Source organism: Canis lupus, chromosome 1 (genome assembly GCF_011100685.1).
Source record: "Canis lupus familiaris isolate Mischka breed German Shepherd chromosome 1, alternate assembly UU_Cfam_GSD_1.0, whole genome shotgun sequence".
Taxonomy (NCBI): domain Eukaryota; kingdom Metazoa; phylum Chordata; class Mammalia; order Carnivora; family Canidae; genus Canis; species Canis lupus.
In genome coordinates, this window is record NC_049222.1 from 119,262,343 (window position 1) to 119,286,785 (window position 24,443).

The window sequence follows — 24,443 nt, forward strand, 5'->3', positions numbered from 1 at the left end:
TGTGGCCTCCGACGGGATGAGGCCATTCTGTGCTCCCGTCCTGCAGGCAGGTTGAAGCTGGTGCCCCTTACCAGGCATGTAAAAGGGGCCTCGTGGGTTAGAACCATAAGGGCTTTGAGGAAAAACACAGACTCATTAAGACGGGAAGCCTACCCCTGGAAAGAGGCGCACTGGTGACCTGCGGGTCTCATGCTGGGGCCTGCAAGTACCCCTGGCTGGCCCGAGCCATGGATGGCCCCCTTGTACCACTTTGTGGGGCTCTAAGACGATGCCAACCTCAACCCAGAGCCAAGGAGGGAAAAAAATCTCAAACACTTTAAGACTGGGTTCAAAAGCCCCGGACACCTGTCTGCTTTCCCCCATACGGCATCTGGTTAGGGGATGTGAATCAGAATTCAGAATCTGTGCTGCCCAGAGTGGACAGGGCACAGCGCACCCAAACGCAATAAATAATGGCCCGCTCAGGACCCTGCCCCTGCCTCCTCCCCCAGCTACGGCTGCAGGGGGTTGGGAAGTCGTCTCATTCTTCGTGATCGGGGATCCCAGTCCCCAAACTCCACCCCCCCCCCACCTCTGCACTGCGTGGCGTGTGGGATCCGGCTGCCGCTACTGCACAGGACGGAGCCTGAGTCGTTCGCTTTATAGCATCATTTATGGCAGGAACTAGGAACGTAATGTGTTTACACAAACACACGACAATTGTACATCGGCATCTTTACAATATTAAAGGAGTCATATACAAGTCTACAGGCATCGTACACAGCGCGGGGCCGGCTGGGGCGCCCCTCCAAGATTCCCCCCCACCCCCGGGTGGAGCCAGCGCGCAGGAAGGGTGACAAGGCCGGGACGGGGGTGGGGGGGGGCGTCTTTGCGCCTGTCGTCTGGGAGGGAGTGGGTCTGGGGGGACCCCTCGGGGCCAGTCCTTGTTGGAATCCGGAGCCTGGAGCCCCAGGTACGCCTTGTGTCCCTGTCTGAGCGGCAGGCAGGCTCGTGTAACAGTTTCATTCAAATTCAGTGTGCATATTAGTGTGGGAAAATCGGAGCTGGGGACGGCTTCCTGAGCTGGGTACCCAGAGGATGCTGCTGACACATGGGCCCCTTCACCAGGGGGCCCATTCCTGAGGTAAGGATGCAGTGTGGCCCCGTGGCTGGTCCGGACGGGGAGAGACTTCTGCAGAAGCGCAGGTGTGAGGACACTCAGACAGGACTGGAAGCCCCTGGGCATTAGTAGGTCAGGTGGCTCACCAAGTGTGGCCGGCACCCTGGGTGGCAGCAAAGGTGGGGGTCTCAGATGGTTCCAGAGCCATCCATCCCCCACACCCCCAGAGCCCTCCTCCCGGCAGCCCCGTCCCCGGGGGGGCCCTGCTTCAGCTCCTACAGCATCTCCATTCTTGCATCTGTCTCTGGCACAGGGGCCACAAGTTTCCAAGCCCCTACCGTGCGGGTACCTGGGCCCCCGCACCCCAGAGCTCCCCTGCCACGGGGGTGTGCTGCACGGCCAGTGGAGAACTGAGCACCAGATGAAGAAGCGTTGGTCCCTGCTGGCCTCTCTGGCTTGTGCAGTTAGTTACTTCCATCTTAAATACTGTAGAAAAATAAGCCATCTGTGACGCAAGGAGCCCCACCAGTCTGCCACGCGTGGAGAAGGACGATCGGCTCCTCTGGAGTGGGCCCGGGGGCCTCCGCTGCGCCGGGCTGGTGAGCCCAAGGGTCTGGGGTGCTGTCCCCACCGCGGCATCTTTGGGTCACATCCACAGTCCTTCAGCGGGCACACCTCCGGCACCCCGCGCTCTGCGGCCACGGTACCTGGGGCTCCTGGGCCGGCTCCGGGCCCTCCAGCCCCACCCTCGGTCTCACGCCCACTGCTAAGCAGGCCGAGGCACAACTCCCCGGCACTGTCTCCAGGTCCCTGGGGCGTCCCCAGGGCCACACGGCCTCGGGTGGGCACTGAGGCAGGGCCTAGTCCAAGGGCTCCTGCTTTATCCGGACCGCGGTGGGGGTGGGCTGCGGCCGCCGCTCCTCCCGGCAGAGCACGTACTCGCTGAACTGGGAGGAGTCCACGCCACCCCCACAGGACGCGGCCACGCTGAAGCCCCTCTGGAACAGCCTCTCCAGGACCTGCCGGGGGAGAAAGAAGGGTCAGCCGCGTGCAGCTGCAAGGGTCGTGGCCTCGCGGGCCGTGAGATGTCCTGTTAAGACCTCATGACAGTGACCACCCTGCAGAACCACCGGGTGGGCAACCACAGGAAGGACAGGTGCAGCCAGGCCCCGGGTCCCCCTGGGTGACCAAACCTGGGAAGGCGACCTCGCCCCCGCTGCCCTCCCCACTCTCAGGAGTCCACAGCCTTGACCCAGAGGCAGAAAGAGACTTCGGGCCCCTTCTCTCTTCTCCAGGGCATAACCTGCCTCCCTCCCCCGCCTCACTGAGGCCCGACTCAATAATAGAGACCCTGCCTGCGGCCTCTGGGCAGCCACCTGCTTCCCTGAGCTGTGAGTCCCAGATGGTTTGAGGCCTGGGGGCCCATCAGCTCAAGGGAACTCGGGGTGGGGAGGAGGAGGAGGCCCCTCGGCTTCTGAGTCTCTACAGGCCTCCATGTCCACGTGGGTTTGTGCCTCTGTGGGGGCGAGGGGAGGGGGGTCCCGTCACCGTGGCTGACACCTGTGTCCCAGGCCTCGCAAGTTCTGACTGACAGCCTATGGCACGTGTGCGTGGGTGGGGAGGGGGAGGCCTTTGCGCCCCAGTGTCCACTCCGCCCCTAAGCCTGAATCAGGAGGAGTCTGCTCCTGGGTCTGCAAGCGCTGGTGTAGCATAGGCCCCATCCCTCCGGGGCCCCCCCAGCTCTGAGCCCCGTCTGAGGAAGGCCTGCTCCGGGCGGCGGCCCGGGTGCCTGCGGCTGCGGGTCAGGGGGTGGGCAAGGGGGCTCCGGGCCACCTTCGCTCAGCGCCTGACCCTCCGCTCCTATGGCCCGGGTTTAATCTGACTCGAAAGGCAGACTCTGGGTGCCAAGTGAAGCACACTTTGTTGAAAATACTCTGGGCCATTTTTATAGAACATCCTTTCGGTTAAAAAAAAAAAAAAAAAGCACAGATCAATTTTTTTAAGTCCGTCCCCCAGGCGCCATCATTTAATTATGAGCGGGACATAAATTATGCATCGACACATTGTTGCCTTTCCTGTAAGATGGCACGGAGGGCTTCACCGTCGGGGGCCACGCCTCCGTCCACCTATCCCTGCTGCCCCAGGGCCGCGGGCGGGGAGGCAGGGGCGCGGCGGGCCCAGCCCTCACCTACGCAGCCCTCACCTGCACCGAGTTGAGCCTGCAGTAGCCGTTGAGCGGGAAGCGGATGACGTGCGTGGGGTCCTGGTTCCAGCCGGCGTTGACGGAGTTGCACATGACGTCGCCGGTCTCGGGGAAGACCTCCTCGATGAGGGCCTTCTCGCCGCTGAGCGCAATCCGCTCCCCCAAGTCCGGCGTGACCCGCACCACCAGGCAGTCACAGGCGCGGCTGCGGCGGCGCTGCTCCTGCTCCTGCTGCCAGCGCTCCAGCTCCCGCACCATGGGCTGCAGCTGGTAGTAGCGGGCCTCCTCGTACAGCAGGCTGAAGTCCTGCGGGGGCGCACAGGGCAGGGCAGCGGCTGGGGGCTGCGCCTGCCGACCCCGGCCCCCCACGCACCCCGCCTGCCCGGGCAGTTCCGTGCGGCCCCCGGGGCTCGGTGCGACCCTGGATGGCCGTGCCCCTGGCACAGACGGGGCAACGGGCTCAGGTGACTGTGTGCGAGCCCCGGGAGTCTAGCCTTCACCCCAAGGCAGCAGCTGGTGTGCACCTGTGCCAGATACCTTGCGCTCGTCCATCTGGGCTCGAGTCCCTGGAGCAGCGAGAGGCCTCTGGAAAGACCAGGGGGCTGGGCTAGGAGAGCCCGAGGCCGTGCCTACACCTTCTTAGAAGCCCAGACACGAGAGGCTGGGCCAGGCACAGGGCAACAGCATCGCCATCTGCCCCCGAGGAGCTCAGGGCCCAGCAGGGCAGCAAAGCAGACCTGCCTGGGTGGGATCTTTGGCACCCCATCTACCAGCCCTGAGGCCTCTGATCGTCAGTTACTGACCTTCTCAGAGCCTCAGTTTCCCTGTCTACAAAAGAGACATAAACACCCAGCTCAGAGAGGAGGGTGAGGTCTAAGGGATGACAAAATGTGCCAAGTGCCAGGCCCACCCTGCCCTAGCAGGCCGAGTGAGGAGGTGTCAGGGAGGTGGGGAGGCCACCTCCAGGCAGCCCACTCCCAGGCTGGCACGTTCCCAGCAACTGTCCCCTAAACACATGCATACCCATACTTGCCCTGGCTCTGAGTAGCTTAGGCCCCAGGGCTTGGGGCACTCACTGGGGCTCACCTCAAGGCTGGCTGGTGAGCCTGAGGACCCCTGGGGGGAAGGCAGGGGGGCCCAACCCCCACGCAGGGCCCAGCCCCACAGGCCCTCGGTCCCTTCCACCTGTTGGCCCCAGCCTCTGGAACTGCTCTGAGGGAAGCCCAAGCTCTAGCCCCTACCCGGACCTGTCATCTGTCAGGGACCCACCCTGTCCCTCTGATGGGGTTCCTCAGGGCTCCGTCCTGGGCGTCCACTCTCATCCACTCCCAAGGTTTTAAATGATATCTGCACGCGTTTTTCTGTACAGCCCAGAACATCCCCATGCGATGCCCCCAACACCAAATCCCTGCAGGAGTGAGGTGCAACGCTCCCTCGAGCCTGTTCCACGCCTGGGCCTCCATGCACGGACTCAGGACCCAAGCCAAAGGCCAGGAGGCAGCCTTGAGAGTCCCCCCACCTCCGACTGGTCCACACCGTGGCCTTCCGTGGCCAGCTCCTAAACATAAACCTCATCTGCCACTTTGCTCTATCTTCATGGTCTCCCACCTGGACCAAGGCCTCAGGAAACCTCCCTCGGCCTCCCGCTCCCACCCCTCACCCCAACTGCACCCTTGCCCACACAGCAGCCAGCGCTGTCCTTCTGACTTGCAAACCCGATGTCACTCCCTGCTCACAACCCTTGCACTGCATTCAGGGTAAAACGCCGAATGCCACGCAGGCCGCCTAGGTCCCACCTCGACCAGCAGCCCCCTCCCCCTACACACACTGTCCCAGGCCAACAGCTTCTGTCTGGTTCTGGAAGGTACCAAGCTTCTTGGCCTTCAAGCTTGTTTCCCCCGTTCCTCTTTCACCACCCAGATAAGCATCATCGTTCCCCCCAAACCCCCCGGGGCCAGGCTCCCCATGGTTCCCCTTCACCTCGCTCTCTACGTCTATGAAACATTTGCCCCCCACCCCGGGAACTCGTGCATTTCTATTTTTTTTTCTTTGTTCAACACCTGTCATCTCACTAGATCGTAAGCGCTATGGGGACAGGACCCACGTCGGCCCTGTATTTCACTGTATCTCTGGCCTGACTCTGGTTGTTGGCACCCGGTATCAGTTGGATGGAGGACAAAACAGCACCAGCGCCACGGGTCCTCCGGGTGCAGGAAGGAAGGACATCTGCCGGCTTGAGCCAGGCCTGAGCTTCGTTCCCCCGGGACCCCCCACTCCCCATGCCGTGGCCGGGCCCCACGAGGAGGCAGGCCTCTCGGAACCAGGTCAGCCACCCTGGACAGGCACCCCCCGCCCCCCAGACCTGGGGGCAGCCTTTTGTTTAAAGGGTATTTGGCTTGGGTCAGGGTTTCCCCTGCCAAGTGCCCACAAGCAACAGATGTAGGAACTCTGTAACTCCGTGTGTAACTCTGGCCCACAACCGTCCCTCAACACGGCAAACGAGATGGGGTACGCGCGGCCGCTTAATTGTTGTTACACCCTGATAAATAAGCTAAAAATGTGAGAAAACAAAATTAGTTTAGAAAAACTGATTTAGCCCTCGGCTTCATCGTTTAACTTTTTATGGTTGCCATGACGACCGTGGGTCCATTTATTAAGTCACAGCGTCCCCTGTGTAATGCCACCGCACAGGCAGCGCAGGGGAGCGGCTGGCGGCCGACTTACCTTGAAGTCATCCGGGAGCAGCAGTTTTGACGTCCGCAGGAAGCTCAGGACATAGCGGAAAATCTCCCCGTCCCGGTCGATGAAGTAATGTTGCTTCAGACTGTCCAGGACGATGGGCTCGGTGCCATTGAAGAGGCGGCTTATTCTGGGAGAGGGGGGAGCAGGGGTGATGGAAGGGCCAGTCACCTGCCCCACCGGAGGGGCAAGGGGGCCTTCCCTGGGTAACTAGGCCCCTGCCAGGCCCCGCAGGTGTCTGCATACCCCCAGGGCGGTCAGGTCCCAGTCACAGAGGACACTGGCACATGCTGCACACCCGGCCTACACTCACAAGCCACAGCCAGAGAGACACACACACCTGGCCGCGTGCACCTGCCCGCCGACACACTACCGGCCCGGAAAACTAGAGTGACACGCAGACACAGCCTCCTCGCCCCCCACACACAAACCTTTGCCAGGCACACCCGCCCAGAAAACTCCTACCGACCAGCAGATACCCCAGCCCACAGCCTCACGCCCAGTGAACGCACGTAAACCGGGCACGTCAGTCTCGGGTCACACACATCCACCTCACCCAACCCACATGAATGAGCATCAGAGGCGACACACTTGGGCAACAGGCTCAAGATCACACGGTCCCCTCCCCTGCCACACACGAATCGCGGGCAGACCCAGACACACCCAGGAAAAGGACATGCCAGCCAATGAGAACCACCGAGACACAGCTGTGTAGGCTGACAAACTCATAGACAGACCACGCAGAGCCACTCACTCGGGGAGCCCTAGGGGAGGAAGAGAGGCAGGCGGGAGGGATAGCATGTGTGCACACACACACGCACACTCTACAGTGTGCCTGCACACAAGCTGTGGTGTGAGCATGTACACATGCACCACAGCCTATGCACATACACGCACCCGGTATGTCCCCAGACGCCGGTGTATTCACGTGCAGAAGTAGGTGTGCACACCTGGCAGGGGAGAGACGTCCCATCCCAGCACCCTGTCCTCTGAAGGGCAGTGGTTCTGACAGAAACACAGGACCTGCAGGAAGCTCGTGGGGAGCCCCCGATGCCTGTCCCTGTCCATTCCAGGGAGGAGGACCCCTGGCCCCAGGGCCAGGGCAGCCGGCCCCTTTTGGCTCAGCTGTGGACAGTGAGGAGCCCCAAGGAGGGGCGGGGACGGCCAAGAGCTTGATTCAGGAACAGGTGGGAGGTTGGCGGGGTGCCGTGAGTGACAGCACCTCCAGATACCCTTCAGCAGGCATAGCCACACACCAGCAACACCCTGGCACGGCGACAGCTTATGTGCACCGCCTGGGAGAGGGGTGGCTCTGTCTGGGACTGACCCTGTCTGCACCCACAAGGACCCTCCAGGGATGCTCCCTTCTCCACCAACAGCCCGGTCCTCCGTCCGTTCCAAGTCACTGGTCCTCAGAGCACATGAGTTGGGTAGATACTGAGGGGTGAGAGTCCCCAAAGCGTCTCAGGTCCTCCCGTCTATACTGTCCTCCGGTCTGGTGGCCTGGCACGCTCAAGGCACCGGCCACAAGGGCCTGCCCTGGCCTGCGGTAGCCACGCAGCCACCTCTTCTCACTCTGGGGCCACGGCTGAGCCCCTGTCCCAGCGGGGCCATATAAAGGGCAAGGCTGCCTCATGGATGGGCGTGAGCAGCTCAGAGTCCAGGATGAGGTGTGGAGAGGCCCAGACCCGTGGAACCAGTACTGCAGTCACCCAGACACAACTCATCTCCGGACTCCCAAGGCCCCTGAGCCCTGTCACCCTCCCAGGCCTGGGGAACGCAGCCCCTGCTGGAAAGCCTAGTGGGCTCCAAGGCCGCTTCCAGCTGCCGGAGCCCCTAAGACCTGGCCTCTGCGGAGCTTGGGACATGCAGAATGAGGGCCATGAAGGGCCCCAGGCGCAGATGGGACTAAGCAAGGCTGCCGGGTCCCACAGGCCATCCTTGGCCGAAGCCCCACATGTCACACCAGCAGGAGGAAGGAAAAGCCACATTCGTAGGCAAGCTAGCCGGTCCGAAGCCTCCACAAGCCTGTGGAACCTTGTCCCCGCTTCCTGGCTGAGCTCAAACACTCTGTGCGGCAAGTAACGTTCTAGGCCTGGGTACCTTGCAGATGTCTCTGATGCCAGGGCTGGCTGGAGCTCCACACCACCCCGTTGGTCTAGGGGACCCCTGGGGCCACCCACATTCTAGGGCTGCCTGGGTTCTAGGTTGTTTTATTGGTCAGATGCTAGAAGGTTCTCAACCTGCCTTATTTTAAGACGTGTTCTAGATATTACCATCGGTATCCATTTGAAGGACAAAGGCCTTTCCCACCCTCAGGTCTGAGGCTACGGAGGAGGTAAATTGAGGGCAGGTTAGGACAACTGCCGCAAAAAGGACTCTCCTCATCCTTCCCCTCCCTACTTGCAGGGTCTCGAGAGCCAGCTCCTTCCCTGGGCCACCCTCTGAGAGAGGCTGCAGGGTGTGGGACAGCAACTTCTGGAAGTCCTTCTCAGAATAATCCAGCCAGTTCTGATCCCAGCTGACAGGGGTCTCCTTTTTTTTAAAAAAAAAAAAAAAAAAAGCTTTGGCTCCAATTTCCTGGATGGTTCAGTGGAAGGTTTTATTAGTTCTGAAGCTCCTGGCTTAATTTGCTGCTTCCCACATCCAGTGTGGACACCACCTTGGGGCCGTGATGGCAGCAGCTAATGGATGTCCGGCAGGGACAGGCGAGGTAGCAGCCCTGGGGCGTCCACTTCCAGCCCTGGGGCAGCCGTGCTCTGCTCTTTCTGGGCACAGGCTGATGGCTGTGCCTGAGCCAGCTGGTGGCCGCACCTGCCCCGGTGTTGGAGTCACCCCGATGAGCCAAGAACCAGAAGCCCGGGCATAGTCCTGCGGGTGCAGGGTCCCAAGGCTGTGGGACACCAGCCCCCTGGCCTCACGGCACTGCCCAGGGCGGGACTTTCCTGAAATCCCGAAGTCCCCTGGGGTGACCTTAGCACTCTTACTCGTTCATCTCTTGGTGACTCAAACATCAGTGCCATGGGTAAGGGATTGATCTTGGTTTCCGGAATTGGTGAAAAGACTTTTTAAAAAAAAAAATATTAATGATTCAATTAAAGAAGGATGAGAGAGAGCTGTGGGGCTCTTGCCAGCACAGCTGTCCAACCCACTTCCCAGGCCCGGCCTGACCCACTGTCCCCTGACTGTCCTACAGGTCCCACCACCCCTTGGTCTCTGGGCCAAAGCTTTAGGCCTAGGGAGCAGCTCTCCCCTGAGTCAGAAGCCATCCAGGCAAGCATGACAGATTCATCTCAGAGCCCCAGACGGCCTGCCCCCTCTGGGCATATCCTGCCCCCCGAGGGTCCCACATGCCCCATCACGGGGCCACAGGGCGCTCGGCTCCCCAGAGGGCCTGCCCCGCCGCAGAGCAGGATGATGGGCAAAGATGAGCTGCACTGCGGGTATGAGAGGGGAGGGCTGCCCCTGTCCTTGCCCATCCCAGGCGGCAGCCCGAAGACAAGAATGAGGCAGCCACTCCCCGCAGGCCTGAGCTGTGATTACTCTAGAAAGGCAAGTGTCTGATTTCAAGAAACACTCTTCAGAGAGGTTGTGGGCAAGGGTTTTATGAATTTCACTCACAAACGTCGTCAACCGATTAAGGGATGATCTATCTCAAACAACTCGGGAATGCCGCAGAAGGCAAAATTGAAATTAAATAAGCAGAATCCATCTCCCATCCTAGACAGAGCTCTGCCGGCGAGCGCACAGGCCGGCCCTGCTGCTGTGGCCTCACGGCTGCCGGCCCCGCAAGGCCCCCAAGTTCACAAGTGCCCCAGGCCTCGCCTCTGTGGGGCTGAGGGATGAAGTCCCAGCTGCCATCTGTACCCCAGGCTCCCCAGATTCCGATCTGGACGCTCTATCCACCTCCAGCACTTGCTCCCAGCTCCGCCCCGGCTCTCAACAAGGTACCATGCGCTACGGATGCTCTGCAGTGAGCCACCACCCCAGCGACAAGGCAGACTGACAAAAAAGCTTCCCAGAGATGATCCCTCGGTGTCTGGGGGATTAATTAACTCCTCTTGTTTTTTTAAATGTATAGAACAAGGGCGAGACCCCGCAGCCCCGGCCCTCCTGCTGCTCAGCCCCGGGTGGTGGCTGCCTCGCTGTGCCAGGAGCAAGCGGTCGTGGGCTCTGCGAGCAGCACACTGCGTCACCTCCAGGAGATGCTTGGAGGCCATCCCACCTCTGGGCAGCCCTGCTGCTATGCCAACAGGAAACCGGGTCTGCCCCTGGGAGGGCCATGCCCAAGCGGCAGGAGCAGGGGAGCCGGACACGCCTGGCACCTCCCACAAATGGGCTCAGGAGTCAGGAGCTCCGGGGAGCTGGGCAGAGAGCAAGGTGCCCTGTTGGGAGGCTCCTGGTCAGAGACACTTCATCTGCTGAGGGGGGTCTGAGGCTCATGCTTATCCACAGCCTGAACACCCTGACATTCCTAGCTAGTCACTGCAGCTCTCCCCCTCCCCCCTCGCCACCCCTCCCCGCCACCCTGCCTCCCCGGGGCACAAGGGAGCCTGCTGCTACCCCGCAGGATCTAGCAGGGGCCACTCCAACAGACAAAGATGGCAAATTGTAACTCCCACTCCTCCCTCTCCTTGTGTCCTTAACCGAGGGTTAGAGTAGGAAATAGGATTAAGTACTTCTCTCTAACACGATCCCAAGGAGTATGCAGCATGGCTCACAAACGGTCCTCTGCAAAGGCCAGGCCTGGGTCTCAGTCCAGAGGAACCTGAAGGTCCTCGGGCTTCCCAGCCGGCTGCTGGCCAGGTGGGGCTGGCTCCGAATAGGGGGCTTCGGCCGGCGGGTCAGGAACTCCACCTAGCACTTTCAGCGCCACCAACCCAGGGTCGCAAGTTCCTGTCTAAAGCATCTTTCGAGGGGCAGACTCGGTCCTCCCGAACCCCAGTGCCCCCAGTCTGGGGGAGCAGGTGGGCCCTGGAGAGCCCGCACGCAGGCTGGCGGAGGGCACGGACCCCACTGGTGGCAGCAGGCTGGCGATGCTGCCGGGAACCACTGCACGCCTGGTGCTACCAGGGGCTTGGCTCTTACCTGGAGTCGGGGTACTTGGTGAGCGTGGCCAGGCTGCTGGTGTACATGTGGCCACCCACATCGATATGCACGGGCGCATTGGACTTGGTGAGCTGGGCTGGCAGTGGGATGCCCTGGGCGGCCAGGGGAGACACAGGCGACCGGGTAAGAGACAACCGGGACATGCTTCCTCCCTCCTGGAGATGGAAACAAGGCGAAAACAAGAGTTTCTCCACGACGGAGCTGTGCACTCACTCCCCTTTATTGCCAACGTGATCACAGATCTAATCAGATCACTTCTGCTGGGGCCTGATCACATATTCAGCTGACAAATTATGGCCACCACTGTAATTAAGTGTATTTGCATCATTTTCTTCAAAGTACCAGAGGGGGAAAAGAAAGATGCTTATTAGCAATAAGAAATCAGGAAAAAAAAAATTTCAAGGTGTCAGCCTCCGGGGGCATAAAACAAACTGCAAAATTCTAATTAAAGGTCGCGGGCTTATGTGTTAGATGTGAAATATCCCCTGACAAACGAATCACCAATTTGTGAATTGGGATTCAGGGGTTTTTTGCAAGTTTGTCTCAGTAACGAGACACCTCTAAATTAGTGACTTCCTCAGCACCTAAGGCGTTGAGTTTTATACATGTAGTAAATTTCACATCAAATTAAGAGCATTTTTGTTTCAAAAAAAATACATAATCCGCACAGCCAGTCAACAGCCATCCCTTGGATGCGGAGGCTGCGAGCAAGGGCGGCCGGTGGGCAGGCAGGCGCTGGGGAAGAGGACCAGGAGGGGGCCCCCGGCCGCTGCCCAGCCCACCCTGCTGGCTCTCACCGCGGTGCCGGCGCTGCCGTGGGCGTGAAGCGAGGACCCGCTCGGCCGCTCCTTGCGGTGAGGCATCTAGGCTTCCATCGCTGCCCAGAGTATCTGTGGGGAGCACCGACAAAACCACAGGGCTTTTACTCCTCAGCAGTCCTGCGTGCTGGGTCTCCCAGCGTCGGAGATGCTTGCAAGCATCCTTCCCGCCTACGCTGTCTGGGACCCCATAGCACACAGCCCTCTCCGGATTCCACCCGCCACTACCCTGTCCCCACGCCCCAAAGCCGGAGCAGTTCATGCATGCACACGTGCGCGCACACACACACACACACACACACGCTCACACACGTGTTTTCTGGGCAGCTCCATGTCTGCTAATTCGGTTAATGACAGTGCTGAAGCATATGCTCACCATTATTGCCCCAAAATGTTTCAGAACAAATCTGATTTCCCTGGTATTTTGGTTCAGAGTCACATTACCAAGCATGTCTCCTCTTGCATCAGCAGAGAGCCCCGTGGACCACAGCTCAGGGATCCCCCACCCTCCACGGGCTGGGGAGCCCGGGAACCTCTCCGAACACCACCTCCACCGTGTTAAGATGCAGTCTGTGAATGGCCAGACACGCAGAAGCCTCTTTTGGCAGAAGAGGGGAAGTCACTTAGGAGGCCACCTCTTCCCTGGGGTGCCTAAGAGAGGAAACTTGTCTTTGTTTGCCTAGCCCACACCTCTGCAGTTTCTCCCCAGCCCCGCAGAATGGTCTTATCTGTGCCTAATGAATTCCAGATCCCCTCAGGATCACACGGCCCAAGGCATTGGAGAGCTGGCCAGAAGGAAACAAGACAGCAGCTCGGCAAATGGACCCTCTCTCCTGCTCCCCCCCAGGCACTTGCGACTTTGCTCTATGCCACAACCAGCAACTGAAATAAGACTGTCCCTCAGTAGCTAGAAGCCACCCTAGGACACTGCAGGAGGGGTGGGGGTCTGTGCAGCCCCTTGCATTGACTGGAGGCTGTCTCCTGGGGCACAGTGAGCACCCCCACCCTCACACCCATATCCCCACACACGCTGACTCCCACCGGCCTCACCTGGACTTCTCTCTCTCGGGTTTGACTTTGTGCCTTGAAATTCAACATCCAGTTTTAAAACATGGACCAAGGTCCAATGAGCATCGATCCTGCCAGTTTAAGTAAGGTTACTCTCCTTGGCTTTGCTCTGCCTTCTGTGTCCTGGCAAGTTCCCTGACATGAACCTGGGGTGGGGGTGGGGGTGCCATGAGACGGTGACGTTTCACTTATACTCTCGCTGGGGGGCTACTCAGGGTCTGCCGCTTGCGGCATCCCTGACTTCTGGCCAGCTCAGAAAAGCAAAGCAGGTCACTTATCTCAAGGAAGTTCTGAGAAACCAAAACAGATCTCAGGATGGGTTTTCCTGCCCTGGGAGGCTCCACTGGGGGAGGAGCCAGAAGGAAAGCCACACCAGGATAAACTGCTCCAAGGAATTCCGATGGAAATTCTATCAAGGCCGACTGCGCAATGTTTTCCCAACTACCAGGACACCACTCGAGTGACATTTAACACCAAGTACCCATCACAAAAGCTCTTCGGTCCCGTTCTCATCCAGCCTCTGTTTCCATCACAAGCACGACCTGATGTTCACGGCAAACCAGGAACTCACCATTGGAAGCCCCAGGCTTTACGCCTCCACCAGAACCTCCGGCGCAGTCTCCGGCCAACGCATCTGTGCTGGACAATGCACCTTTCCCCCGACACCACTGCTGAGGTCAGAAGCACAAAAGTGGGTGCAGTCAGAGACACAAGTTCATTCCTTCACCACCACCAGCAAACCCACGACCCCACGACCCAGCCCCAGCGCGCCCCGGCCCTCCCCGGGCTCGCCCACACCGCCTGTTGCAGGGCCCTCGGCGGCGCAGCGTGCTCGGGGCCTGCGGGCTTCCACGCTGGCTGGGGATTGACCTGCTTCTCTGAGCTGCGGTGGGAGCCCCGGTCCCGTGGCCGCCGCCGCCGCCGCCGCCGAGCCCCGCCCGCCCGAGCAGAATGCCACGCTCATTTACACACAAAATGATTTTGTGTCCCATTGTGCTCGCAGTTGTTCAGCTCTCTGGGGGTGATTAAACTGGCTGAGCTGCGGCAGCTTGAGACGATTTCACTAAATCGCTTCTTCGTGAAGTCGCTTCTTTGCTAAGCTGTTATTTTAACCATAAAAGGTAAACAGAAGGCGCCTCGCGAGCTCCCTTCAGCTCTGCGCCCTGGGCGCCCGCCTGCGGGCACGAGTGCCAGGGGCCTGCAGCATGGGCCGGGGGTGGGGGTGCAGGGGGAGGGCGGCCCGGAGCAGGGGGGCGGGGGGCGGGGGGCGGGCATGCCACCTGGTGCGCGCCAGCCCCGCCGCGGAGCCCGCCGGCCGGTGTGAACTTCGGGGCGGCCAGAGCCGCCTGGGCCGAGGCCCGCGGCGCCGCGGGGCGGGGGCGGCCGCGGAACCCGAGGTGCCCGGCAGGGCGGGGAGGGGTGCGCGGCGGGGGCGGGGCGGAGGACAAAGTTAAATCAAGAGGCAGACACTTAGAGACCACAGATGGGAAGCTCGCCTAATTAAGGACGTAAAAGCGCTTTTGTTCTCAAAGTTTATTGTTGCCGGGATTTAAAAAAAAAAATTAATTGAAACTAATGCTGTTATTCACTCGTGCAGTTAAATTCCTTCGTGCACATTTGAGACACGGAGTGAAAACTTGAAGCTCATCTTTCTGCAGTCGAGGTGGGGGGCGCGGGAGGGCGGAAAGGCGTTTGGGCCACGGGAGAGGGGCGTCCGCCGGTGTGCGCCCCGCGCGCGCGCCCGGGTCAGGGGGTCCCCGCGGGCAGGGCAGCCCCGGCGCGGCCCAGCGGCCCCCCGCCCCCCGCGACCCCGCGCGCCCGGGGCCACCACCAGCTCGCCGGCCCCTCCCGCCCCGCTCGGACTCGCCGGGTGGGCGTCCGAGGACGCACGTCTGTCCCGTTAGAGACTTTTTCCGATTTGGGCGCCAAGCCGGGCCCTGTGCGCCCCGAAGCCCCAGCGGCGTGAGCCCGGTTCTGACCCCGGAAACTCGCTGGCCCTGCAGGGCGCTCGGCTCTGCACTGAGGCCCGAGCGCCCGGACCTGCAACCCCCCCCGCCGCGCGCGCACACACACACACACACACACACGCACACGCACACCCCGCCCCGCGCGGCAGGAGCTCGGCGCCCGCCCGCGTGGGGAGGGTCCGCCGGGGCCCGGGCCAGCCCACGTGGGCAGCCCCCTCCCGCGCCAGGCCTTTGTGCCGGGTGCCCCCGCGCCGCCGGCCCCCGCCGCCCGGCCCCCGGACAAAGCGGCCGCCCCCACCCAGGTGCAAACCCCGGGCGAGCGACTTTCGCGGCGTCGCCGCCACTTTGGGGACAGGGGTGCGCGGCGCCGGGCGGGGGCGGCCCGCGCGGGGCTTACCTCGGAGCCGGAGCGGCGGATCGGGCTCGGGCCCGGGCGCAGCCCCCGCCCCCCGCAGCCGCCGGTCTCGGGCGCAGCCTCGCCGCCTGTGCTCGCCGCGCGGGTCGCTCCGGTCTCGTCCTGGAGTTACTTTCTCTCTCGCCCCCAACCCTCCCCCCACCCACCCCTCCCGCCCCGGCCCCCGCTTCGCGCGGCCCCTCGCGGCGCGGCGCGCCGGGGCCTCCCCTCCCCGCCCTCCCCTCGCCTCCTCCCTCCTCGCCGCCGCCGCCGCCGCCGCCGCCTCCTCCTCGCGCCGCGCTCCGGCCGCCCTCCCGCCGCTCCCGCCGCCTCTCCTCCTCCTCTCCCTCCAGCGGCCTTCCTGGATGGCTGGCGAGAGAGCCAGCCCCCCGCCCCGGGCCGTGGCGCGCGCCCCGCGGCGGCCGAGCCCGGACGCGAGGGCAGCGACCGGCTCCAGTTGCCGGCGCGGCGGGCGCGAGCGGGAGCGCGCGGCGACTCCTGGCTCGGGGCTCGGCTGCGCCGCGGGGCAGAGGATTAGAGTCGCAATTAGCTCCGCGCGCCCGCGCCTGCCGCGCTCGGCGACACGAATGCGCCGCGTCCCCTCCTCTCGCCCGGCGATCCCGCCCGCCTCTCCCGGAGCCCGCGCCCGCCCGCCCGCCCGCCGCGGCCTCCGCCAGGACCCTCCCGGGAGCGCCGCGCCCGGGCCCCCGCGCCCCCCGCGCCCCCCGCGCCCCGCGCCCCCCGCCCCCCGCCGGCCGGCCACGCGGCGCCCGGGCCTCCTCCGGGCTCGGGAGGGGGCGGGGGAGAAGCTGATTTTAATCATTGTCATTTCATCTGATGTAATATTTCCCCGGGCGCTTTCAGCTGGGCATAAATTTTCGGCTCCCAAATAAGTAACACAGGGCACGTTTCTCACATTTCTTGACTCTTCGGTTACAAAGAGGAGAGCAGCCGCCGCCGCGGCGCCCGGGGGCAGGGGCGGGACTTGGGGAGCCGCTGGGCGGCGAGGCGGCCGGGCCGGGGCTGCGGCGGGGCCGGGGGCGGGGGGCCGGGGCCCGGGGCCGCCCCTCCCCCCGCGCGGCCTCCCCCCGCGGGGCTCGGCCCGGGCTGCCCCTCCGCCGTGACGTCTGCGGACACGCGGTCGGCTCCGGGGGGCGGGGGGGGCCCGGCCGGCAGCCCGCGGCCAGACGCGCCATTTCCTTCCCGAGCGCAGCGCGGCGCGGCGGCGGCCGGCACTGCCCGGGGCGCCCCTCCCAGCTCCGCGGGGCGGCGGCCCCTCCCCTCCCCCTCCCCCTCCCCCGCCTGCCCCCTTCCTCCTGCCCCCCCTCCCCGAGCGCCCCGCCCGCCCCCCTCCTCTCCATTTCCCGACTCCTTGGAAACCGAGCGCCGAGTCTCCAGCGCGCGCGGCCTGCGCTGCGCCCCCGTCCGGCTCCGGGGACGCCCGGGCCCCCGGCAGGCTCGGCTGCGGGGCGGGCGCGCTCCCCTCGGCGGCACCGCGGCCCCCCCGCGCCCCCGCCGGCCCGCGACGCCCTCTAGCGGCCTCGCTCGTGGGGGGTGGGGGTGTGGGGGGCGCTCGGGGCCTACCCGGGGCGCGGGCGCTGGTGGCAGAAGCACCGAGTCGGGGCCTGCTTCCCTTCCCTTCCCTTCCCTTCCCTTCACCTCGCGCGTGGCGAGGGCGCCCGGCCGGCGCTTCTGTAACTTCTCCACGCGGGAATAAAGCAGGAACTTTCCTTCCTAAGGGGAGGTTCTATTTATTTATTTATTTTAGAGCTCGAACTGCAGGAGAAGGGGGAAATTTTCTCATTAAAGTCACATCCCCGCAGTTAGTTCAATTACTTGATATATGCAGAAGATGTTGTAAATTTATAGATTTAAATAGCTTACAAAGATGCCGCAGGCCCCATCAGTTAATTTCCTTAATTTATGGATTTTTGGCGGCTCCTAGAACTGAAAGGGGGCCTGGAAGTAGGTCAGGGATCTGCGCGGTGGCGGCTCCAGCGCGGCCCACGGGCTGCCCACTCAGCTCCCCACGCCCTGGCGCCGCCGGGCTTCTGGCTCCCAGCTCTGGCCTCACAGCACCACTCTCTGCTCTCTGCGCTGTGGCCAGGCCAGCCCAGGCCAGCCCAAGCCAGCCCGGGCCCGGGAGGTGTGCTCTGCGAGGTGGCCCAGGTGGCCGACTGCCCCAGTGGCTCCAGGGCTGCGCGGGGGCTCGGGCACAGCAAAGCCCCCATCTACACTCACCCCACCCAGCACCGAAGGAATGGACCCAGATGGGAAGTGAAGCAAGAGTCCAAATACTGTGACCTCCCGAGTCCTCCCTTAAATACTGGCAGGGTGGGACCCACAGATGGAGCAGGGTGTGGGTACCGACCCCATTTCCAGGCCTGTGAGTGCTTGAGAGTAGGGGAGCAAGAGGAAAAATGCACCAGGCTCGCGGAAAACCTGCTTGTCATGGCCCTTGTGGCCCTAGCATCCCTCATCAACCCCCTCTTCCTAGGCGTCAGCCAGAATGGCTTTGTTTTGTGTTCATCATGGATGAATATCTACATATAAATTCATACTTAAAAGATTGGTATGAACCAAACTGTTTTAGGAAGCCACATGGTGATGTGATTAGTATTGGTATTCATGATTTAACATTTCTTTTCCCACTAGATGAAGTTTCTAAGATTTGCAAGGTACATGTCAAGGACGGGTGTATAAATGGATTTTTATTTATTCACAACTCCAAGACTAATTGCTTCTCTTTGCCTCAAGGCCATGAGATTGGTTTTAATATGACACTTCAAAAGTATTCATGGAACTACAGAGATACTAAGTGTCATTGTTTAAGAGACAAATCTCACTGTGGTACTGGTGACCCTGAAAATAGGATGATTCCACTTTATTCTAAATTCCTGCGTGTTTTTTTAAGAGTTTCACTTTATACCAACTCTATTAAAAATGCACAACTTAATCGAAACAAGAACTGACCATTTTGCAGGACCTTTATTTCCTTAATATTGCTGGGAACTTTGTTTTCATATTCCTGAATCCTTTTATTAAAGAGCTGAACTTTATACCTGTCGTTAAGAAGAGTAAGTTTGGGTCATAATTTATCCTCAAGTGTTTTAAAAGTTCCTGGCTAAATGTCAACCATCTTTTACATTGAGAGACTTGGGCATGGATTGTGATAGGCATTTAATGATCTGTGGTAGATAATGCAATGGTGAGGCTGTTCTTTTTTTCTTTTTTAATTGCAGATGTATAATTAGGACTGAAAACATGTTGAAACATCTTGGGAAATACATCTTGTTTCGTTAACTGTGGTCCGAGAGACAAAATTGGATGTGAGGCTAATCCGAATGTAACTTGCTTTATCAGTAGATTTGACTGGAGCTTAAGCCATTACGGCTCATATTTGAAAAAGTGGGTTCAAACCTGTGTTGGCTTTGAGGCCACAGCCCCTCCGCAGGTGCTTACGGGAAGCGTGGCGTGGGTCCCAAGCCCTGCACACAGGTGCTGTCGACAGGACCTTGGTCTCCAGATGCCTCGTAGTGGCTTCCGTTGTGATGGTGTACTTTGTCCTCGCTGTTTGCAGACAATGGTGACAAACGTGGTTAGAAATGAGGACCTCGAGTAGTAAAATGAGCTCAAAATGAGATCCCAGAATCTGCCGGACTAACTGCCTTCTCAGGAAGGCTCCCATCAGACAGCGGGCAGATGAACAGGCTGAGACACAGCTGCTGCACCAGGGGGGGTGGGGGTAGGGGGGGGATGCTGGGGTGTTACAGCAGGGCTGTCTCCTCCCCCAACCCCAGGCCCCCTGGGCTGAAAGTCTGGCTCTCCTAGGTCTGTGCCCACGTCGTCAAGGCTCAGAGACGGCCCCCGACCAGGATAGGGTGCAGCCGGCCTGGCCCCAGAGACCCGTCTGACATCCACGTGGCCTCCACCCCAGAAATCCCTCCGGGTCGGAACCTCGAGAACCTGGAGAGCTGGAATGTGCGACTCTTAGATAGAGCTGCCACGTACCCCCACTGCACACTGGGGCTTCTGTCAGCGGGGGACCCATCCTGGGAGAACAGAGGACCGGTCCCGTCCGAGGGGTGGCAGTGGGGGGCAGGGGTGCAGATTGCCCCTTCCTGTCCTTGAAGCGAATAAAATGAGACCAGCCAGGTCTCGTGGAGCTCCGCCCAGTCCCCAGCAGCAGGCCCAGTGACCGGTTCTGGTGGGACAGATTCGGGGACAGCTCTGGGTGCTACAGATCTCCTCATCCCGCCTTCCGCCTGTAGCCCTGGTGTTCTGCTCATAACCCAACCAACCTGCGTTCCCCAAGAGGCAGCATCGGGGTGACAGTAATGACACAAGACTCACATCTCCTGATCAGGCGTTCTTACATAGGGGTGACCCGTGGATGGCCTCTGGGGGACAAGGAGCGCCCCCCATCCCACCCCAAATTGCTCAACACTCTGCATTTGAGCCTTTTGTCCAAGGGAAGTTTCAGTGGGTTTTTTTTTTTTTATTCTCGATTCTCAAAGGATCTATGTGAACATGGGTGCAAATAACCATACCTTCGAGGTGAGAGGAGTTAATTCTCTCCCATAATGGCAAGTGGAGGCTGAGTGGCTTTCGCAGAGTATCCGAGGACCCAGGTTCCCTCCACTTGCCTCTGCGGTCCTCCACACATTGGCCTGTCCTCACACCAGTTCCTCTCTGGTCTCAAGACTCCTGTAGCCCAAAGCTTCACACCTGCCTGGGCAGCATGGAGAGCAGGGAAACGATCTCATTGGCCAACGTACAAGTCAATCCCTGGGAAGGGGGTTACCTTGGACTAATCAGGTTTAGCCCTTGCCCCCTGGGGCCAGAGTTGCTCCCCTGAGCCCTGGGGAGGAAGGCGGATGGTGAGCACAGTCCACGGGCAGTGGGGAGAGAAAGGACTTGGTTCTGGGGGCTGGGGCCCACACCACGCTGAGCTGGAAGGAAGGTAGGAGCTAAAGAATGAGGAGAGGCCCCAAACCCTAAAGGCACCTACAGCGAAGCTTGGAACAGCCATCCCCCTCCAGGTCCTCCTGGGGTCCCAGGAGACCAGACCCAAACACAGAGGCGGCCTAGTAGAGCGTGGCTACCTCCAGGCAGCCAGGCCGGGCAGCTGGGCCCAGGCCCCCTGCCCTCCTCACCTTTGGGTTCCTCCCAGGTCTCATTCTTCTTTCCAGCTGTGTTCGTAATGTCCGGAGGTCCTCCCAGCAGGCCGTTAGGGTGTGAGGGATGAGGCCATTCCTTGTTCCCTGAGCAGCTCCTGTGGTTCAGTAGAGCAGTGGGTCTCCCCACAGGCCTGGCACCCAATACTGGGGAAAAGCACAACAGCAACCCTCAGGGCTGCAACACATGGAAAAGATTTCTAGAAAGCTCTTGCAGTCCCAGGGGGGGGGGGAGCACTGAGGCCTTCTCTAGGATTCTCCAGGTCGCCGAATCAATGTAAGCCTAATCTGTATTCCTGAGGGAACAGCTCTAAATGCCAAATCTTGCCCCTTAATTACTTTGTGTGGCTGCCACTTGGCCTCCGTCCGAGTGACCACTGAAGTGGCCCTGGGCTCACCACACAAAGGGCCTTGCAGATGTATTTGCACAGGTCCAAGGGTAAAACAGTGGAGACGGTGGGGAAAGCAGCCTTTGCTCCGTCAGACACCCTGCCCCGGGCTCCTGGCTGGGCCCAGAAGCTTGGAACACCCACCTTCTTCCGTGTCACGGGCAATTCCTTCTCTTTGGGCCTATCCGGTCGGGAGACCGTGCCCTGCATGAACTTGGAAGACTGAGTCCAGCTGGGTGACCTTGGGCTCAATCTCTCGGAGTCTCAGTATCCTCCCGTGTAACAAGAGGGCAGTGGTAGTACCGAGCTGACGAGCTGACGGGTCACTGGGAGAACGTGAAGGCAGGGGCGGAGAACTTGGCCCAGCCCAGTGTCCTCGCTCTTGAGAGGATGGTGGTTAGCTGCTGCTTCCAGTCGACTCTGCAAGGGCCGCCTCCTCTCCAAGGGCCTCCTCTCCAAGGGCCTCCGGTGGACGGTGGTTACACCCTCACCCTGACTCCAGTTGCGGTTGGCTAGGCGCGCACCCACAGGGGCTGCACAGGATCTGGAGAAGGTGAGTGAGAGGGAGTCCCCTTCCATGGCCCCTTGACTCCAAGATTTGGGGGTTAAAACCTCGTGATTGTATAATTAAGATAAACATGTATGCATTAAAGAGGAGAATGTAAAAGTTGCCTAACATTTAAAGATAAGGCACAAGACTTCAGAGAAATGTCCTGCTCGCTTTGGGCCATGCCCCCGGGGGTGGAGCTAGGAAGTGTCCTCGGGCTCTTCTGTCCTCAGGGCCCTTGGGGAGAGATGGAATCCACCCCACCAGGTTGGGGCCCAGGGAACCAAAGTGGAGCCCTGGAGGGCATCAACGATCTCCTGGCAAATTCTTTTCATTTTTCAAACTGTGAAAGTCTTCACTGTCTTTTCAAAGTATTGAAATTTTAATAAGGGAATACATGATCATTGTAAAAAAAAAAAAAAAACACCAAAAAACAAACCCACCTGTGTGCGTGCGCACGCGTGCACTCATGCATGTGCACACACACACACACACACACACAGAGGAAAAATGTATGAAGGGGAAGCCAAAATCCTGTCTCTTTTTCCCAGGGAGAAATGTGTCCATGATTCGGTGTTTGCTCAGCCAGGCTTCCCATTCATACACACAAAGATGCACAAGCACACACAGACACACGCAATTGCACCGACTCACACAGATATGCACAAAGACACACACAAACACAGCCACAGGCGCCGTTGCAGACACACACAGTCACAGAAACATACAGTCGCACAGAAACAGGCGCGTGGATATGCAGATGCACACGTGCTCACACGCAAGTGGCGCACACAAAGGGACACGCAGCACACACGCACATAAGACACACAGAGTCACACGTGCAAACATGCCCATGTGTACAGCTTTTAAGCTACCGCACCAAACCACTCCTAGTGATCCCACGGCCCGTCTTTCCCCCACCATGTGTTTCAAAATACAGAAAATAACCTAACAGACACCCGTATACCCCCACCCAGATTTCACAAATGTTAGCATTTTGAGTATTCGCTTCAGATTCCGGTTTTAAAAATCAAATGAAATGATACGGACCAGCCCCATCCCTTCCTTCTCCCCCCCCCCCCCTTAGCGAAAACATTCCCCAGCACATTCTTATACTTTTGGCAACATACGAATATGTTTATAAACAATGATAGCATTTGTGTTCCGTTTGAACTTTTGCATAAATGACATCCAACGTGTACCATCTTGCGTTTTGTTTTTCCCAGTCACTTTTGTCACACTACTGGGCATGGCCGGTGCCCTCACTTGTCACTCCTTTGATCCACAGGAGGCCTCCACTTCCTTCCGCACCCCCTCCCTCCCCCTCCCTCCACAGGCTCTTCTGTGTCTTGGACGCCAAGGGCCCCCGGGGGCCTCTCCTGCTGGAATTGGGTCTTTGATGCATTTTCTGGAAACAGTGGTTTCTGACCACCTCGGAGGGGAGGGAAGACTCCACCTCTCACCTGTCACCTCCCACCTCTCACCTCCCACCAGGCTGCTTTTGGAAGAGGCATTGCCTGGCAAGTGTCTGCCTGGATGATGTCCACTCTTCCTTTTCCCTTCCGCCTTCCCTCTCCTTCCTACCCTCTCTCCTTTTCTCCTACATCCTCTTCCCCTCTTCTCCCCCCTCCTCCCTCTCCCCCTCCCTCCCCTCCCCCTCCCCCTCCTTCCCTTCCCTTCCTTCTTCCACCCTCCTAGCCTCCAGGCGATGCAAGCCTGTGGCTGAAACGCTGGAAGGTCACCCAAGGAAGTGCAACAAAGAAAAGGCGGCTTGCTATATTTCAAAATATGACCTCCCTATGATGTTTTACGATTCTATTTTTACATTTAGGTCCCTTATCCTTTTATAATTAACTGTTGCTTCCAGTTTGAGGTCAGGATCTAAAACAGAATTTGTTGCCGAAAAATGGCTAGCCACCAGTCTTCCAGGTGAATCAGCTAGTAAAAACTTGGTATTAGGATTTTGCTTGGGATTGGAGAGAATCGAGGTCTTCTTATTTTTGCTTTATTACATGGGGATGCAGGTAAGTCATTAAAAAAAATTAAAACATCTATTCTTTTAGTGTTTCGAGTTAATTACGAATTACCCCCCTCCCTCCAGCAATCTCGTCTTCCTCCTTGGGAACCTCGGTTTGGCGTATGATAGGTTAAACTATCGATTCCAATTTTTCCCTGCCCTGTAGTAGCTTTAGCCGTCTATGCACTTGCTACGGCTCCACGCTTGGGTGTACTTCCCTGCCCTATGATACAGCTTGAGCAACACGCCTTTGAACTGCGTGGGTCCACTTACGGCAGATTTTTTTTTTTTTTTTAACAGGATAGTACAGCAAATGTTTTTTTTTTTTTTTTTTTTTTTTTTTTTTTTTTTTTAGCAAATGTATTTTCTTAACATTTTCCCTTTTTTGCCAACTGGCTTTATTGTAAGAATCCAGTACATAAATGCATATAACATACACGGTATGTATTAATTGACTGTTCATGTCATTGGTAAGGCTCCTGGTGAGCAGTAGGCTATTGGTAGTTGTTTTGTTTTGTTTTAAGATTTTATTTATTTATTCACGAGAGACACACACAGAGAGATAAAGAGGCAGAGACACAGGCAGAGGAAGGAGAAGCAGGCTCCACGCAGGGAGCCTGATGAGGGACTTGATCCTGGGACTCTGGGATCACGCCCTGGGCCGAAGGCAGATGCTCAACCGCTGAGCCACCCAGGCGTCCCAATTGGTAGTTATTTTTGGAGGGCCAAAGTTCTACAAGGATTTTTAACTGTGTCGGGGGGTCAGCACTCCCACCCCCTTTATTGCTCAAGGGTCAGCAGTGTATGCAGACAAATCTGTATCACCATCTGGCGGGCTGGGGGCGGTTTGGAGTTCTAAGCTCAGGGCCTTGTAGGCAGGAAATCCGAGGGGCTCAGGTGCATCGGGACACACAGA

The 24,443-nt window shown here is 59.4% G+C and overlaps 1 protein-coding gene across 5 annotated transcripts; it reads right to left on the minus strand.

Moving 5' to 3' along the window:
• Positions 1-630: 630 nt before the first annotated feature.
• On the minus strand, positions 631-15,531 carry KCTD15 (potassium channel tetramerization domain containing 15). 5 transcript variants are annotated; one of them, XM_038529431.1, is made up of 7 exons: positions 15,401-15,531; positions 13,608-13,707; positions 11,948-12,040; positions 11,130-11,305; positions 6,027-6,171; positions 3,303-3,608; positions 631-2,118 (listed from the first exon to the last, which is right to left on the minus strand). In XM_038529431.1, exons 3-7 carry the CDS (start codon positions 12,011-12,013, stop codon positions 1,960-1,962), a joined length of 852 nt encoding a protein of 283 aa, XP_038385359.1. In that variant the 5' UTR covers positions 12,014-12,040; positions 13,608-13,707; positions 15,401-15,531; the 3' UTR covers positions 631-1,959. The 5 variants fall into 5 exon arrangements, with proteins under 5 accessions (XP_038385359.1, XP_038385360.1, XP_038385363.1 ...); XM_038529432.1 differs by having other exon boundaries at positions 13,608-13,704; positions 15,401-15,524; XM_038529435.1 differs by lacking the exon at positions 15,401-15,531 and adding an exon at positions 14,317-14,332.
• Between the last annotated feature and the right edge of the window lie 8,912 nt (positions 15,532-24,443).

What these genes read in the sequence shown, in the direction of transcription:
- KCTD15 (XM_038529431.1), bottom strand. Translation starts at nt 12,013, where the DNA reads ATGCCTCACCGCAAGGAGCGGCCGAGCGGGTCCTCGCTTCACGCCCAC. An exon ending in ACGGCAGCGCCGGCACCGCG is followed by an intron (nt 11,306 to 11,947) that starts GTGAGAGCCAGC and finishes TTCCATCTCCAG; the next exon opens with GAGGGAGGAAGCATGTCCCG. An exon ending in ACCAAGTACCCCGACTCCAG is followed by an intron (nt 6,172 to 11,129) that starts GTAAGAGCCAAG and finishes CCCCTCTCCCAG; the next exon opens with AATAAGCCGCCTCTTCAATG.